The 18,262-nt window shown below is 43.3% G+C and overlaps 1 protein-coding gene across 4 annotated transcripts in view; it reads right to left on the bottom strand.

The window, feature by feature from the left end:
- lyst (lysosomal trafficking regulator) overlaps positions 1-18,262 on the bottom strand; it is a 90,686-nt gene that overhangs the window by 20,413 nt on the left and 52,011 nt on the right. For 3 of the 4 annotated variants that reach the window (XM_084077280.1, XM_084077283.1, XM_084077282.1), the window contains 15 exons: positions 15,081-15,230; positions 14,196-14,333; positions 12,875-13,073; positions 12,226-12,354; positions 10,352-10,991; positions 9,409-9,589; positions 7,266-7,435; positions 6,690-6,920; positions 5,610-5,776; positions 5,178-5,330; positions 4,575-4,730; positions 3,911-4,102; positions 2,119-2,339; positions 1,760-1,969; positions 231-407 (listed from right to left, as the gene is read on the bottom strand). In XM_084077280.1, coding sequence (XP_083933406.1) covers positions 231-407; positions 1,760-1,969; positions 2,119-2,339; positions 3,911-4,102; positions 4,575-4,730; positions 5,178-5,330; positions 5,610-5,776; positions 6,690-6,920; positions 7,266-7,435; positions 9,409-9,589; positions 10,352-10,991; positions 12,226-12,354; positions 12,875-13,073; positions 14,196-14,333; positions 15,081-15,230 — 3,114 coding nt within the window. The remainder of the gene's footprint in view (positions 1-230; positions 408-1,759; positions 1,970-2,118; positions 2,340-3,910; positions 4,103-4,574; positions 4,731-5,177; positions 5,331-5,609; positions 5,777-6,689; positions 6,921-7,265; positions 7,436-9,408; positions 9,590-10,351; positions 10,992-12,225; positions 12,355-12,874; positions 13,074-14,195; positions 14,334-15,080; positions 15,231-18,262) is intronic. The other variant, XM_084077281.1, reaches the window with a different exon arrangement.

Raw genomic sequence — 18,262 nt, 5'->3', positions numbered from 1 at the left:
GTGTCATTTTAAGATTTCTTTGGCTATTCAAAAATAGCAGATCTACAAGCTCATAGCGCGGCACTCGGTGCCGCACTATGAGCTTGTATATCTGCTATTCTAAAATGGCATATAAAATGACAGAGATGCTTTCCCGGGTCTAAATGGGTTAACTGTGCATGTGTACATGCTCACTTACATGATCTACAGTATCTAAGTAAGGCTCAGGATTTTTCCTGTATAGAATTTACCTCTTTGATAGCCTTGAGCATTTCCGGTTTGTGTGGCGCATTGGGGGGTATGCATCGATGACCACAAAGCTTGAGTGAGGTCATGAAGATGCCCACGGCGCTCTGCTCTTCTTTGGAGAGGTTGTCCTTGTTATCGTGCAGCATCTCGTGCAGGTAGAGAGCCAGCTTAGGGCCGTGCTGAGAGAATAAACCAAAACAATGATCAATATTGTCATCCGTTTGTGGGATGAATAAGAGGAATATATGATGCAAGTATTTAAATATGTGATATTTGAGGGGGGAGGGGATTCCTGATGTCTGTCTGGATGTATTTTGCTCTGTAAGAATTATTCAATACAAAAGAAATACAAAGAAAAACAAACAAACCAATAGTCGATGTCGGATTGGAAACTTTGTATGTTTTTCAGGAAAAAATAACCTGTGCTCCAATGTTCTTAATGTAGGCATGAAAGGTTTCTGCTGGACAGCAACGATAATGTAAGCTGTATTTGAGCTGAGCTAGGCTCAGGCAGTGATGGACCAGAGGCAAAGTCCCATGCAGGCAACAGACCACCAGTCAAGCCCTCGGAGGAGGCGCGCGCGCACACACACACACACACACACACACACACACACACACACACACACACACACACACACACACACACACACACACACACACACACACACACACACACACACACACACACACACACACACACACACACACACACACACACACACACACACACACACACTTCAGCTTGCATACAGACAAGAGTGACAGAAGGCTTCCATGGTTAACTTGAGGGGGCTGATGGAGAGCATTAGGAAACATCAGTCTGGATTATTTCAGAGCCAAGGCCTGGCTGCTGTCTGAGAACCCCACTGTACTGTAATGTTTGAATGTGTGAAAACGCCAGACCACAGTTCAACTCGCTTACTCACTCAATACTATTTGAGTACGTTTGAATCAAAACTCTTTTCTGGTGGAAAATGTATTGCTTTCCAGAATTTGGTAGGAAAAATAAAGCTTTTGACTCTTGTGAGCCTTTCGTGTGTCAAATAATATAAATGACAGTATTTCCACTAACAAAGCAAGGATCTACAATACTGGTCATGATTGTGCTCAGACTGATTGCATTAAAGGTGCTAATGATTGAAGACAGCAATGACTGATGAACTTTTCATCTCAAGTCAAGATATATAAATATATAAATATATAAAAAATATATATTTGGTGTCTCCACTGGACCCAAACGTACAAAAATATTACTATGAATTAACAAAAATAGAGAAAATTGCCGATATACAAGCTTACAGCGTGTGCATCGCAACTCATAGATCTGTTATTTTCACTATCTATTTTTCTTTTAAAATGTTTACATTTTCAGAACATTTCTGAAATTATTTTATTTTTGTTCTGAAAAGTTTTTTTGTCAAATGTTTAAAACTTTTTTTGTGTGTGTGTGTAGGAAACGTAAAATAAAGGGACATTTACTAACAACAAACAAACATTGAATTAGACAATTAGATCTTAGTTCTCTCACCTCTAAACCTGGGCTGAGACTCTCCCTGAGGATTTCTGAGTGTTTGGCGTCAAACACAAACTCCAGCGCCTCCTTCCTGTCAGACAGTGGTAGTGCAGGGCTCAGTGTGTGGACCAGCAGGCGGCCAATCTGCACCCGGAAGGTGTCCCGACACGACCACAGGATCCGGCGCCACTGCTGATGAGGGGCTCCTCCCCGACCGGTGCTGCCCTGCGGAGCCACAACAACCATGGTCACTAAAACTGCACACTTTAGTTAGCGCTGAGCAATTAACACAATGTTTGTGGTGAATTCAGAGGCTCCTTACATATAAAAGGAAATTACAGTTTGATAGTGCTAGTAATCCTCTATTATCCTACCAGGCTAATCTTGATTCCCTCCATCATGAGTTTGAGGATGTCCTTCTGAAAGCTCTTCTTGCTGGCAGGGGGGAGGGGGAAGGGGATGGGCGAGTGTGCTGCGGGCGTAGAGCCGCTCTCGTCCTGGCCTTGTTCACCTGGATCGGGCGTCAGCTGATAGCCTGACGTCTGGTCTGGGGAGTCAGGAATGTTCAGCAGATCATAGAAGTCCTCGCTCACATCTAGAACGAGAAAGAGGCGACACAAAAACGATGCTGAGCAAAACAAAAAGTGGAAGCAGAATTCATATGTACATTTCAGGTACTTCGCTGACACTCTTATCAACCTTGGCACTGGCCCTAGTATCTTGCTCAAAATACACCTGACTATATGCCTGTATATATTAGTCATTGAATTTTGTGGATGTCTTTTCAGTTGTAGTCATGATGGAACCAACAGGAGGGATTATAGGAAGGGGTGGGGGGAGGGAGGTAGTGAAGGGAGGGTAGCCCTGTGTACAAAAAAAGGGAAATAGGTGACAGGACATGTACTGTAGGTGGGTGATTATGGATTGTGTATATGTGCATGTGTTCTGCACACATGCAGGCAACAAATATGTATGTCCTATTGTCCGTGCACTGTACATCAAATTGCTGAGAAAAATGGGTTGCTCTTGTAAAATGTACAATACAAATTTGGTCACAAAAAAAAGAAATACACCTGACTACAGTACTGTTGGAGGAGTTGAACCTGGGACTGAACGTGATGGTCATCATAATCTCTAGGCCAAGGACACCCCAAAAAAATAAGTGTTTGGCAGCGGAACCCCATCTGAAAATATTTTGTACCAGGGATTTTGTACCATACAAGATTTATGGTGTTAAAATGTTTCAAAAATACAGTGGCTAAACTGTAAAAATGTTGATGATATATTTACTAATTTACTGGAGGACCCCCTGGAACCGTCTCAAGGACCCCTGGTGGTCCCCGGGCCCCACATTGAGAGCCACTGCTCTAGACCAGTGGTTCCCAAACTGACGGTCGGGACCCGCAGTGGGGTCCCCAAATTATTTTGGGGGGTCCCCAGATGATTAGTTTAATGTGCAACAATGTTTTCTCACTCAACAGTAAACAAACGAACAACAAGTGCATACAGGGTATCTGCACATTTCTAAAGTTAAAATTGAATGACTTTGAAGACCTTTTTTAATACCATATTGGCTTTTGTGAAGAACGCAGATGCACACCTCAAAATGTTGGTGACAGGTGCGTAAGTCAAAAAATGCATAATTCAAAAGGAGATCTCTGATGGTGAAATCAAAGAAAAGGACTGTCAGAAACTTGCAAAAAAAATGTAGCTCTTTATTTCAACGTTTCGGTCGTTAGACCACATTGTCTGTCCTGATGAAGTTCTAACGACCGAAACGTCGAAATAAAGAGCAAAGAGCGGGTCCTTTTCTTTGATTTCACCATCAGTGATCTCCTTTTGAATACCAAATTGGCCAAATATTACGTAAGAAAGAGGCAAAACTTGTGAAAATAGCTGATCTACAAGCTCACAACGCCTTGCACGGCAAGGCGTTGTGAGCATGTAGATCGGCTATTTTTCTTTGGAACCCAGTCAAACTAAATGTAATGCCTACAATTCCAAGTGCTTGTCAGGGTGGGGGTCCCCAGTTCAAATATGATTATTTTGGGGGGTCGTGGCCTGAAAAGTTTGGGAACAACAATTGCTCTCGACCACAGAGGCCCCAACATTGCTGAGTATGTCGATAACACTACTGTATATACACAAGACACTGTCAATGTTTACCATGGTAGATGAGTCTGTTGACAGCCAGGACCACAAGCCTCTGCAGGCGTTGCACAAATTCAGTCTCACTGGCTCGGATGGGGTTCTCCTGGCTCATCCTTCTCTGCATCATCTGGTTCAACTCGTCGCTGGCCACGGAGCGCATGCGGGTGAGGAGAGAGTCGGACTGGGCCAGCGAGAACCGACGTCGGCCTGAAGAAGGATGCATATAATGAAGAAGTGCATTACAGTCAAGGCGACAGTCATTTAGCGTTGTGGACGTGGGTGTTGTTGTCGTTTTCATATAAACGGGGCGCACGTGTCTTTCTTTCAAAAGTTCACGGAGCAGTCATGCAGCTATCTCATAAATCATTATCGTCAGGCTTGGATGATTAGAGAGATTCACTAATCAAAAACAACATCTGTGCTGAAATCTCTCCAGCTAATTAGCAGATAAACCACACTCCCACACACACACACACACACACACACACACACACACACACGCACACACATGCAAACACGGGCACCAGTAATGCACAGGAGGTACTGTACTGGGCAGATTAATCCCCGGGTTGAGGACCAGGGCAAAGGGTGAGTTCACTGCAAAAAGGGAATAACATGTCCCCGTTGAAGGGAAGATGTTTTCCTCTCCTCCGTGGAGGGAGGGATGTCCCACGGCTACCTGACATGTAGGACGGAGATCCAGTGGGGGAGGGGAGGGGGGAATCCTGCGAGGACAGGAAGCTGAAGGGAGGGGACAGGGGGATCTGGCCATAGGAGCAGTAGTGCTGCCTGGGGAGGCGGGGGATAATGGAGTCTTTCAGGGCCATGCAGGAACCTTTGAAGTCAGGAATGGGATTGGATGGAAGACACAGCGGTGAGACACTTTCACGAGACGCTCCATTAAATAATAATAATGAACTTGATTTGTATAACACCTTTCATGACATGAAATGCAGCTCAAAGTGCTTTACAGAGCAAGAATACAATTATAGAAAAAGTACAAATAATTAAATTAACAATAAAGCAAAAAAGAAAAGCTAAAACAACAACAAACAACAACAACAACAGCAAAAAAAGGCAATGAATCAGGCAAAACAGTGAGGACATGAATAACACAAGAGATTAAAAATCAACTAAAAGCAAGAGTGAAGAAATAGGTCTTGCTTTAAAGCTATCCACAGAGGCTGCCTGTCGTAGGTGTAATGGGAGTTTAAATGGACAACTGCACTTGAAAATGAAGCATAATCGGAGACACTCCCGAGTCGTTTTGAATCACTGTTACCTGCGATGCTCTTGCGTTTCTGGTAGATGGCGTGATGCGGAGAGCTGGGCACATTTACTGAGCTGCTCAGCTTCTGTGGGTCCTGGTTGGCTGTGGTCTTAATGAACTCTATGGCTGACTGGAGGACACGGAACTGCAGAGCCACTGCCATCTCTGGAAAGGAAAAAAAGAAGTGGAGGAATCAGGGATTGTAATGCAATTTATACAGTTCCCAGGGATATGGGTCCATGTTTCCACTTAGTGTCCTACAGTACCTGTCGTCCCCATTTTGGGCATGACATTAAAGTTTCAAAAATAAATTAAATTGAAAATCGACAAGCTTGAGCTTGTGGGTCGGTACAACATAGTGAATGCTAACCCATAGCTGCCGAGCACAGCAAGGGGACATCAATCATGTTTTTCAGTATGAATACATTTCCAGCCCCCTCTAACCTCGTGTGCGGCGCATCTTGCTGCTCTGCATGTAGCCCAGAAGGGTAATAAGGTCTTCGATGATGCGGAAGTATTGGGAACCTGAGGAGCTGCAGGAGTGGATTGTCACCGCCACCAACAGCTGCTGGATGTCACACACCAGCAGCTTGTAGTCGTTCAGGGGGATCCTGTATGGGAAGAGCGAGGGGACATTAAAGCCCAGGGAGTGAGTCAGCCACTTCCATTCCACAGATCAATGAACAGACGCATTAATAAGATTCATGATTTAATTCACGGCTCAAGGGTTCGAACGGAAACAGGTTTTAAGTCAGACTTGTACTTTATGGATGTACATTTGCAAATGTGCTACTGGAACACTACAGAACCATGACTCATATATTCATGTATCACTTGACAGTACATATACTCATATACACTGTTGAAGGCCCGTTGACACGGTTGTACATATATCAGTCTCACATTCAATGTTGGCACATATTATCCATTCATACTATATCCATTGATGATTCATGCATACTGGTGGTAGATTGTACATTATACTTGTATTTACTGATAGAATATATTTTATATTAAAGCTGCACTATTTAACTTTCCTCTTCTACCCCAGATTTGAACCCGGTTTCCTGCGCAAATGCTGACGTTTTACCATTGAGCTAATAGAGCCTGGCTGCTTGCTCAGTGGATAAATTGAATCTTGACCATCAGGTCAAAATTCGTGTCAGATCCTGCGTCTAGGTGAGACATGACCTTTGACACGATATAAATGTCTCAATAGAAGAGCAGGGAGACAAAATACAACCACCTCAATTGTATACGTTATATTGTATTAATATACTCTACCCATACAAATTGGACATTTTATTTATAAAAAAAAAGTTACATAGTGCCGCTTTAATTCCAGACAGTCCAGAGAAACCAAGTCTATTTATTGTATATCCAATTTTTTATATATCTCTCTGCTCTACCTGTACCTACAGTATCCTGTGTTTCATGCATACTGCTGTTGTTGCTATGACGCCTGAATTTCACCATGGGGATCATCTTATCTAACAAATAATATCCCCCGCTGGACAGCCTTACCCATTCTCCATGCCGTTGAGGGTGGAGAGGGTGTTGAAGAGAACGTAGAGGAGGCCGTGGTCCAGCAGAATGTCCGCCAGCTTGGGACAGGCGTTGATGAGCTGCAGCAGCATGCACAGGATGTTGTGCACCAACGCATTCTCGTACAGGGAGTTCTCGATCAGCCCCAGCACGGGGATGATACAGCGCTTCCTGAACGGCGAGATGTTCTCCATGTCCTCGAGGTCCAGACTGTGAACGGGAATTTGACAAACAACTTCAGAATTCAAACTCAGATAAACAATTAATTATTCATCATTGCAAACAGATGAAAATGTAGTTCTGTAGTTCAATTGTTTTTCAAAAATAGTAGAAAGAAACAGTGTGTGATGTACTGTGAGCTTGTAGATCGGCAATTTTTAAATAGCCAATAAAATATGGTTAAAGTAGTTCAAATGATTGTGACGCTATATTAACACATTTTGCTGGGGACCCCCTGTAACCCGCCCCAAGGACCCCTGGGGGTTCCCAGACCCCACTTTGAGAACCACTGCCTTAGAGCCCCGATGTCGTACAGCAGACCCCCCACTGACTCACTCGTCCTCGAGGCCCACCGGTCGTCCAAACAGCATCTCCAGAAAACACTCAAGCAGCCCCTGGCTGCCTTGGTGCAGGTACAGCTGGTTGGCCAGCAGGGAGAAGCCGTGGTTCTTCAGGAACTTCTCCTTCTGCTCCTTGAAGGCTCTGCTGAAGTAGGCATCCAGCAGCTAAGAGAGAGACAGACAGACAGAGAAAATGAGAAATGTTTTAATCTTCTGTAGTGTATGATTTGTTTTAAGTAACCCACTGTAGAAGAATGGTTGATTAAATTAGGTTAATGATGATGTCCATTTTAGACATTTTATTTGATTAAAGATTTTTTTTTACATGTGCCTTGTAATCGTCATATGAAAGCCTTATACTGTACCGCGCTACATCATAATAGTTCCTGTAATCACAGCACAGAATGCCTTTTTGAGGGTTCTTTGGTGACACAGTTTTTACCCTTGCCCTGATATTGAACTCTTTGTTTTGTTTTGTCTCTGACCAAAAATGTATTGTTCTGTCTCCCGTTCAACCACAGAAGCACGCGGTACACTCACTTCCTCAATGCTCACTCTGTGGGGACTTTTTGTCTCCGCCAGGCCGAAGGCGTGGCTGAGACTATATTTTGGCCCCTGTCCATCCGTGTGTTTGTCTGTGTGTGTACAGCAAATATTCAGCACCGTTGGACTGATCGGTGTGAAACTGTGTACACACACTCCCTGGAGGGCAGAGCAGAACCTCTGCTCTCCTCTGCCCATTTTTCACATTGGCCTGGAGGCCAATTTTTGCAAAACACATTTTTGGCTATTACTCCTACAGATGTTGTCCAAACATCACGCAAATCGGTAAACAATATCTCTATAGTCATGTCATCAAGACGGACCTGTCAGATTACCTGGCCTGGTGGAGACCTCTACTCCGAGGAGCACATGGTTCTAGTTAATCCTGCTTTTATGATTCTTGGCACCCCTGCCTGACACTAAGCTGATTTATTGATCACTGTGCTTCTGCGCTAGATAGATTCCATAGCTCACTCCACTACCAGGTCGTTTTCTTCAGTCTTGCCCCTGGATCAATGACAACATTAGACATCTGAAAAGGGGAAATTAGAAGAGTGGAGCATACTGTAGTTGGAGGAAATCCACATTAAAAGGTCTATCTCTTCTCCATCTGAAAGAACAACAAAGAGGCGAGAGCTGCCTACTTTGCAGTCCTAATTACTGACAAATTTAAAACTATTGACCGGCTTGTACGCTGCACATCCTACTGTATCTGCCTCTTACCCAGACTGTGAAATGTTTTTTTGTCTTTGTTGTCTTTCTTTGTTGACAACATCGATAACATTCAATCAATCAAGCTCATTATAACAATGCTACTGTTTAGTCTGGTTCATCAGTCAACTGTCATTCTCTTGTCTGATTTCTTTCCTATCCCAAATACACCTGTCCTCTTGCCCCTTAGATTGTAAACCCCCAAGTTATTCAAAGAGGTGCTGCCTACCCTGGGCCCTAACCTAATCTCCATTATTAATCTCTCTCTTACCTCTAGCTGTGTTCCTGATGGTTTTGAAATGTTGAGCATCCAATCTTTAAAATAATGTTGATCTCGGATCTGTGTCCATACTGTGTCATCTATGACGTGATTGACTTCCGTTGTCTATGATGACTCCAAATCTGGGCACGGTTTCAGAGCGACTTCCATTATAAAATTAAAGTTATATATTTAAAAAAGTATTAAACTTGTAGAGCCACGCCATAAAAACCTGCCCTTGATCAAAGAGAACCACAATCCACAACCACCAATAACTATTTCAAAACGACCGTTCATCTCCAAAATCCTTGAAAGAATTGTTGCACAGCAGTTTCTTGAGGTCAGTAGAGGACTCCATTATTCACAAATTCCAATCAGACGGGCTCACCAGAGTGCATACCATTAAGGCTCAGTCCTTGCGCAGCCGGCCTGGGTTCAAATCCTGAGGCTATTTGCTGCATGTCCTTCCCCATCTGTCTGTCCTTCTTTCCTGTCTTTCTCTCACTGTAACTATGGTGGTGCTGGACCTTGAGGTCCACTGCTCTAAACTACCCTGTCTAAATACAGCCAAAACCAAATTATCTACCAAAACAAAACAACCCGATATGCAATATTCAGACCGTACCTTCATGACCCCTTGCTGGATGAGAGGTGAGGAATGATTGACGAGGACAATGAGCGCCTCGGGCTGGATGAGCTTGTCCATCACCTCCTCCAGCATCAGGTCCGGGAGCAGCAGCAGAACGCCCCTCAGAAGGTCATAAAGTCCACAGCAGATCAGCACCAGGCAGTCCTCTGTACTGGACCTGCACAAGGTTGGAATAGTTTGGAATTTTTCATTAGTTTTTAGTTTGTTTTGACTTTATGTTTTCAATTCAGGTTAGTTTTATTGTTATATGGAGTATTGTGTTCGGATTCAAAAAGGTCAGAAAAGGGATTGTGCAATATCAAAACTCAAAACTAAGCACATGTTCTATGATTTTAGTTTTATAACACAGAGTTTCAGTTATCGTTGTTTGTAAAAACCTACTTTTTATTTGTATTTGAGTTAGCTAAAATGTTTTGTAGTTTTCATTCTTTCGCTAGTTTTCGTTAAACTTGGACTTGCCGTACAGTAGCACACACACAGCATTAGCATAAGATGGAATGTCATTAACCCATAGAGTTATGATATATCTAGAGGGCGGATTGCCCCGCCCCCAGATATTCATTTCTATGAAAGTGCTCAGTGGCGTTTCGAAGCACCCGGAAGTCTGCCGGAAGTAGAAATATTGGGTCGATATTGGTTTTGATTGGAGCGGCCATAGAGTAATGAGCAGGCGCACAAATGGGAGATGCACGCGCAGTAGCATTTTAAATGAGGAAGTAGCGCATTCTCAGATTTGACCACCAGGCTTGGCCGCTTCACTGTTCTACCGTGGTTCTGGCGGCTTGCATTAACCACATGAACCCTAGCGTCTCTTTCTGGCGATGCCGTATGGGTGAAAATTAGCCAAAAACAACAGACCTACAAGCTTGTAGCTGCTACTGTACAGGACAATCAGAGAAGCAAAGCAGTGACAGAATACCTGTCATTGGAGTCTCCACTCTTGCTGTGGGTCCTGTCGTACCCAGGCGAGTAGGTGTAGCTCTCCCAGTCTTCGGGCAGGGAGCCTCGGTCGGCCGCGGAGGGCCAGCGGCCGATGGCCAGGGAGCCGTTCGGAGCCGGGAACGCCAGACCCAAACTGGCCAGGTTGCTCTGGCTCCTCTGGAAGGACTGGATGCCCTTCAGGCTGTCGGGGCGGCGCGGCGCCTCGTCGCTGGCCCAGTCGAACCTGTCCTCGGACTCCGCCACCCCGACGCTGCCCTCCGCTAGGCTGTCCACCTCAGTGGCCTCGTCTCGCTCCTCCTCCACGCTGATGGAGGGGGTGCTCATGGCCACCGCCACCGCCTCGCCGGCCTCTTTAGAGTCGCAGATGGTCTTGGCCGACTCGCAGCTGCTGAGGAGCTGCTCGCCATCCCCGCCCCTCTTGAGTGTCTCCGTGCTGCCCAGGGACTGCCGCGTGGCGAGGGAGACCCCGTCTCCTCCGTCCCCCGCCTCGCCGGAGCTGCCGAGGCCGCGTCGAGGCGTCAGCGTGGGGGAGGAGTATGGAGAAGGTGCCAGGCTGGGAGGTCGTAGAGTCTGATCATCAGCCCCATGGGGTTCAGGGGTAGGAACGTGAAGGTGGCCTGGAGATGTGGAGAGAATTATTTAACCTTTAGAAAAAGTACTCAAATTTCTTACTTCAGTAAAAGTATCAATAGCGCAATGTAGAAATTCTCTGTTACAAGTAAAAGTCCAGAATTAAACATGTACTTGAGTAAAAGTACAAAAGTATTGGTATCAAAATGTACTATGTACTACAGTACTTGAGAAATGTACTTAGTTACTTTACACCACCGCAAGCTGGTAACATTACTTGTAAGCATCTAATAGCAAGGAACGCAAGTTCTCTTTTGATTGATTGAATACTTTATTCGTCCGAAATGTAAACGGCACGTGGTACAGTAAGACATTAAAGCTAAAAGGATAACATTAAAAAAGTCCAGGGGACTTGTTTCCATTGTGGTCCAATCAATGTATTCAATTCATCAACAGACTGACACAACCACATCAGGGATGCCACAACCACGGTTTTGTCTCACAATACTTAGGACTATTGGCAGCGATGGGAGATTTAGTTAGCGCCTGCATGGTACTAAACACTGTGCTGCGTTATCGTCCAATTGCACCGGTGTACCACCCTCAAACTAGACGCCCTAGTGTCCTGACAACATTCTTTACTTACTCTTGGAAGAAATAGCCCAAATGGGCTAAAAGAGATGCAAATAAAAAATCTAAGTCAAAACAAGACAAGACAGAGGGAGGAAACTATGTGTGTGTGAGAGAGAAGAGGGGGTAGATGAGGACACAGAAATAATCCTTGCGTTGCTCTTGGCTGTTGTAAGGAATGTGCTGAGTTCACTCGACGCCTACAGGGTTATTTATTTATTCACAGCTAAAATTTTGAAATAAAACAGGCTTGAATGACCTTCATTTATCACAGGTACTGTCTGTAAGCAAAGGGGCTTCCACAGAAGAAGAAAGTCACACAGACAATTTCAGAGTTTAAGTACCGTAATACATCTTTTTTACAGTAAAGGACATTATAATAATAAAAGCATTAGATGGTCTCCTTATGCTTAAGTTATGCTGTTGCTTGCCAAAAACAGCAGATCTACGAGCTTGTAGATCGTCTATTTTCGGCGAGAGACACTATCGTATGACGAAGTATAAATCAGGCATTAGAAATAATGCAATTAGTGCAAACAAACAAACAAACAAACAAACCAAAGTGTAAACAAACCAAACGATTGTATTGAGTTTTACAGGCTATACAGAATGGCAGAATTAGTTTGCAAGCCCAGTAGGACATAAGTATACCTTCAGTGTGAGCCTCAGTGAAGACAGTGGGGGACAGAGACATCACAGAGCTGCAGGCAGACTTGCCTCCGCTGTTGGAGTGTCTCAGGTACATAATGGACTGGACCTTCTCCTGGTACAGCTTACCATCTGACACACAGAGAAACCAGTTAAACCAATGCCAAATGACTTGGGATTAGTGCTGCAACTCGCGATTATTTTGTTAGTGATTATTCTTTAACTTTTTTGATTAATCGAATAATGGAGAAGCAGGGTTTTGTTTTTATATTCATTATACTAGACAGGTGCCCGTTGGGCATCCGGCCTACTCGGGAACCATGCAAGTTGGGAACAATGCAAATAGGGAATTCGGTGCATTTATTGTAAGATATATATTAAATTATGTATATTTCAATTAATCAATAAACCACATAAGCATTATTTTATACTTTGTCACACAACGATGTTGTGCAAAAATAGTTAAAGTAGCTGATATATAAGTTCTCAACGCCTCGCATTGCAACAGTTTTGAATTAAAAAAAGATTGTGAATATGAAATATGAAAATAGGGATAGATTATTAATCGATTATTTATCGATTAATTCAATTAACTGTTACACCCCTACTTGGGAAATACAGTGAACTCAATACAGGAATAGCGTCAACCCACCTATGTGCAGGGAAAAGTAGAAGCTGCTGGGTGTGTGACAGACATAGGTGTTAGTGGGCGGGTGGACAGCCAGCAGGAAGTTGTAGACCAATTTCAGCAGTTCCAAGTCTGGCGGAGAACCCAGTACTTCCTGTATGATTTTGACGAATGACAGACAGACTTCCTGCGGGATGGAAGTCAGATGCATGTCCTTATGCTCCTGAAAGACACGCATAACGAAAGTCTCAGTAAAAGTCTCAAGTTACATCTTATATGAGCACAGAAGAGTAAAAATCTTTGGTTTGGGGTCCTCAACATTGAAAACAGCAATAACTAGAAAAGCTCCGCCAGGCCGGGTTGCCTACGCCGAGACCGCAAACTTTGGTCATAGGCACTTGGAATGGGATCTGAAAAATCAAACTCAAACATATTGATGACATGACCTCAGAGATAATGTGTACAAATAATTTTGATTGAATGACCTACAGTTCAAGAGTTACAGTATAGGCCAAAACGTTAATCGGCCTGTTATAGCGCCACCATGAGGCCGATTTGAAAAAATGTGGGATTTCTTCCTGGGCCTAGTGGGAATGTGTGTGCCAAGTTTCACGGCAATCGGACACAGCGTTCATGATTTGAGGCATTTTGTTCAAAACAGGCCACTCCTGTAAACTTTGGAAGCCAAAGTTAGCCAACCAGGATGGAATATGATATGAAAATCGGACAGATCTGTCTTGATCACATGACTATATAATGTGTACCGATTGGTGTGATGTTTGGACAAAAAAAGATCTAAGTCAAAACAAGACAGAGGGAGGAAATAGCAAAATCTGCCTCCTGGTAGCGCTATAACAGGCCAACAGGCCTGGCCTCCAGGGAATGTGTGTCTGTGTGCACAGTTATTTTTCGTATTACTCACTCAATGTCTCGCTTAGGGGAGAGTGTATGTACTGTATGTTAGTCACAGCACACTTTCAGGTGTTTGAAGGTGCTGTGTACATCCTACTTCTAAATATTATCCATCTGTGTATGTGTGCACTGCACAGTATGTAATAATAATAGCTTGAATTTATATAGCGCCTTTCATAAACCCAAGGACGCTTTACATGAAAAACTATGAACAACCAACGAACAAACAAAACAACAAACAACTACTGTATATGCCATAAGCCTGAGAGAATAGGTGTCTTTTCAAGGCAGCCTTAAAAGAGTCCAGTGTTGGAGCATGGCGAATCCCTATTGGGAGAGAGTTCCACAGGGTGGGGGTACTGTATGTGCATAAATATATCATTTACATGAATATATTTTGAACATTGAACATTTTTGGAAGGATGTGGCTGACCTGTAACACCTGGCAGGTGAGGAGGAAACGATGCACCACCTGAGCCTTGAGGAACTGGCGGATGTTGAAGACCTGCTGAGGGTGATGCACCCTGATGAGTATTTCTAAGGCAGCAAGCAGGGTCTCCCACACTCCACACTAACAGCAACACAAACAGAGACAACATTCATTCTTAGTCCAGAGCAATGCACTATTATCCATCAATCACAAAACTAAGAATTATCATTACAAATCGTCGCTGTCGGGCAGAAACCTTGCATGTCCAAAAACCCAGGTTCTTTTCAAGATATGGAAAAAAGAACCTGGGTTTCCAATGGATCAAATTTACTTATTATTTATTCACAAGCTCTTGTTGATTCTTTCCATTGGTTAAATATTTATATATTTTTTGTTTTGTTTCTTCATCTGTATGATATGTCTATAAATGTTTAATTTGTAATACAGTAGATGTGTATATTCCACATTGATGTAATTTTATCCTATAAATGTACAAATATTCCCGGAGAATGTCACTTCTCAAGCCCCTGGAGGGTTTTTAGGCATTCTCCTGCACATTTTTACTGAATCTTTGTGTATCATTTTTAAATGTTCTTGTAAGTGAAAATAAACGAACAAACAAACAAATAACGACATACTTAAACAATTCAACTTTTTTTTAAACAGCAGATCTACATGCTCGTGTTGTGCCCAAATCTGATTTCCTATCCAGATTGGAGGCTAAGGAAAGTGATTCAAATCTGATTAGTAAAGATCTGTTTCCATGTGTTTTTTTTTGCCGTTCAGACTGCATGCAAATAATGCGACTCCAATCTGGATAATCGGCCTGGATTTGGCCTGCCAGTCTGAACAGGGCCAAATATAAGGTATTCACAGATGTATGGTTACCTCAGCTTTGGCCCAGATCTTCCAGTCCAGTAGGACCTCGGAGAGGAGCCTGATATCTTGCACCACAGCGGTGGAGTCGGTGTCCAAACGAAACTGGCCATCTTCCCCCAGAGTCAGGATAGGTCCACTGCAGCACCCATCCAGCAGAGTCTAGGAGGGAGACCACAAATGCACAGTCATTTTTTTATACACATTCTACTAGCACAGTGCTTGTCAAACTTCATCAAAAACACTAAGCCCCAAACATGCTGATAGTCATTGTCTCTGTACTTTATGGAGTGCTACTTAGTGCTCTGTCAAAGGCAATGCCCTTCAATCCCCCCGAGAGATCCTGTCTCTATTGATCAAGCGCTGCCATTTGTTAAACTGACCAGCTCCACTGCGGTGGACATAAATCTTGCACTCCTTCGGGACTGACGAAGAAGGAGAGCAGCCCTCAGATCTTACAGCCCGCTGCATTAACATTCAGGCGCACCAGTGCTTTCAGTATACACAATAAAAAGGAGTTTTGATGAGATAAACATTAAGTGATGAATTCAAACTGATGACAACGTAACTTTTCATATCTAATGTCAATCTACTTGAAACTGTATTTATGTTGTAGTGAAAACAATTAAAATATGCAAATAGCCACATTCTTTAGAAGTGGCTTTCCATGTTTTCAGTGTGAATGTGTGTGGGAGTGTAAGCTGTCTGAACCATAGTATCCCTATTCTGGGCATGGTAATCATAGGTGAAACTTTGCAGCAAATAGCAGATCTACAAGCTCACGTCACAACATGAGATGTTGTGAGCTGTAGATCAGCTATTTTTGGCAACGAGATTTGGTGTAGAGCGAAAAAAGGAGGGGATCAAGCATAAACACCTGGGGTACGCCGGTCAACAAAGTACAGTATATAGGGTTAAAGTGGTTAAGTATGAATAATTGCGCAAGTATACGTATGCATTTTGCTGTGGATGTGTGTGCTCAGATCTGAAAACCCAACACAGCAAACGAAACAAAACCAGAGGTGCCGTGTGTCTGTCTTAAATCCAATCATACAGATTCCATTTCAGCAAAACAACCATCAAACAGCTCGATTGCAACCACAGCCTCGGGGTCAAATAACAGATGGGTCAGAAAACTGCCTCCTAGTGGCACCACAGTCTCAGAGATGGAATAATTTTCATGGTACAAAGGCCAGTTAATGTGTTCAACATCTAACCGCAGTATGCCCAGTTCAATACTTTCCTCAGCACTTGTATTGCATTGTCCGCCCTCTTCAACCTCACTGCCCTGTCTCAATTAAACTAAAATACCTTAAAAATAAAGCGAGGTTGTAAGAGATATGAACCACCACTAGCTTGTGTGCAGTGCTGCTGCTTGGCACAACGCCAGGGACGCTGAGAAGGTTTCTGGCATAATGCTAGGCACCCAAAATAAATGTGCTTTGATCGTAAACATGGGCTACAGTACAATATATTTTTCTTCTATCATATTTATCCATAAATCCACAAACCTCGGTCTGTCTGGGTATGTGTGTTTCTCTCTCAATCGGCATTGCGGATTGGTTGAAAGTTAACACTTGCCCATTATATGGAGATCCCTGAACTTTTCCAAGTTGGTGCGTCATTCAAGTAACAGACTGGCCTCCAAGTACTCCGACAACAGGTACTGCAATACTACACTAAGTACTCTGACAACGGGTACCACACTGGTACAAACAGTTGCTGACATACAGGCGTATATACAGTACACTTTGTTCAAGCAAACACAGGCAGGGATTAATACTTAATAAAGTAATAGGTTGCAATTGTTTTGATGGAAATGGGGAGGCAACTTGTAGACTTGAATATATTTCCTTCTTTAAAAGCAGTTATTATCTCCACTGCAAAAACAACAAGCCTGGTATCCCCACTACCTGTTTCCATCAGAGAATTCTCCACCTCAAAACATAAAATTCACATTCAGAAACTTCCAAGGCGAGGTTTATCTTGCATTACACATTTATCTCTTACTTCACTTATTTTCTTTGGTCTGGATTTCCCCATGGCACATTTCAAAAGTTCAAGTACAGTACACTGCGCCTGTTGGTTGGCGCCAGCCGTACTAGCACCGCTTCAGTAAGTCAAACTTACAAACCCATCAATCGCACTGCCGATAAACATTGATGTTGAAACTATACTTTATACCGTAAGACAACCACTGTGCGCCAGATTGTTTGGCTCGTGTGGTCGTAATTTGGAACGTCTCACAGAATCACTTGGCTGAGACCTCCTAGAATTTCTAACAGCTTACACCACATCATTAATGACTCACAGCGTTGTCAGTGAGCCGATCTACTGAGTATAAATGCCCGGAGCTAAGAGCCATAGCTTGTCTCATACAGTTTATGCTTAGCCACTTAAGCTCTATTTTTTTAAATAGCGAAAACAGCCGATCTACACGCTCACAAAGAATCACATCGGCTATTTCCCCGGCTATTTACTTTCGGAAATTGTGTAAAAATTCGAGCCAATAATAAAAGCCCAAAACAGGTACACCGGATTGAAAGTGGTTAAGAGTCTATTTTCGCCAGTGCCTTACCCATTATCCCTGAACTTCTTTCCAATTTTTCACTATTTTTAAAAACATTTTCAAATAGTTCAAATAGCCAATCTACAAGCTCACAACGTGTCGGTGTAGATCGGCTAGTTGAACTATTTGAAAAAGTTTTTAAAAATAGTAAAAGAAGGCAAAGAAGTTTAGGGATAATGGGTCAGGCACCGGCAAAAACAGGGCAGTAAAAGCACTGTGAGCTGGTCCTAGAGGCAGTGCCATGTGACCCACGGGAGCATGAAGGTGCACAGCACATTCCATGGCAGTGCAGCCAGAATGTTGACATATTGTGTTAGATTTAAAGATATCTTGTGTGGGATATTTTGGTCTAAGGGGAGCACTGGAGGAAAGGCCATGCGGTTCACCAAAATCAGCACGGTTCATCCTCAGGGGAGCATGAAGGCAAGTCGTTATTTATTCTAATACTCACTCAATGTTTCGCTTATGGGAGAGCGCCCCCTGGCATGATCACAGAAGGATTTATACACTTCCAGGCAATTTATTGCTAACACTTATATTATTCAAATAACCGACCAAAGCGTCTGTCCGGACAGACAGATGGACATTGTCATCATTAGAGGTGAAAATGACGGTAAAAAGCAAC

Source organism: Gymnoscopelus microlampas (assembly GCF_963454915.1).
Source record: "Gymnoscopelus microlampas genome assembly, chromosome: 13".
NCBI lineage: Eukaryota > Metazoa > Chordata > Actinopteri > Myctophiformes > Myctophidae > Gymnoscopelus > Gymnoscopelus microlampas.
The sequence above is the reverse complement of the archived record's forward strand: the minus strand, read 5'-3'. Positions and strand labels throughout refer to the sequence as shown.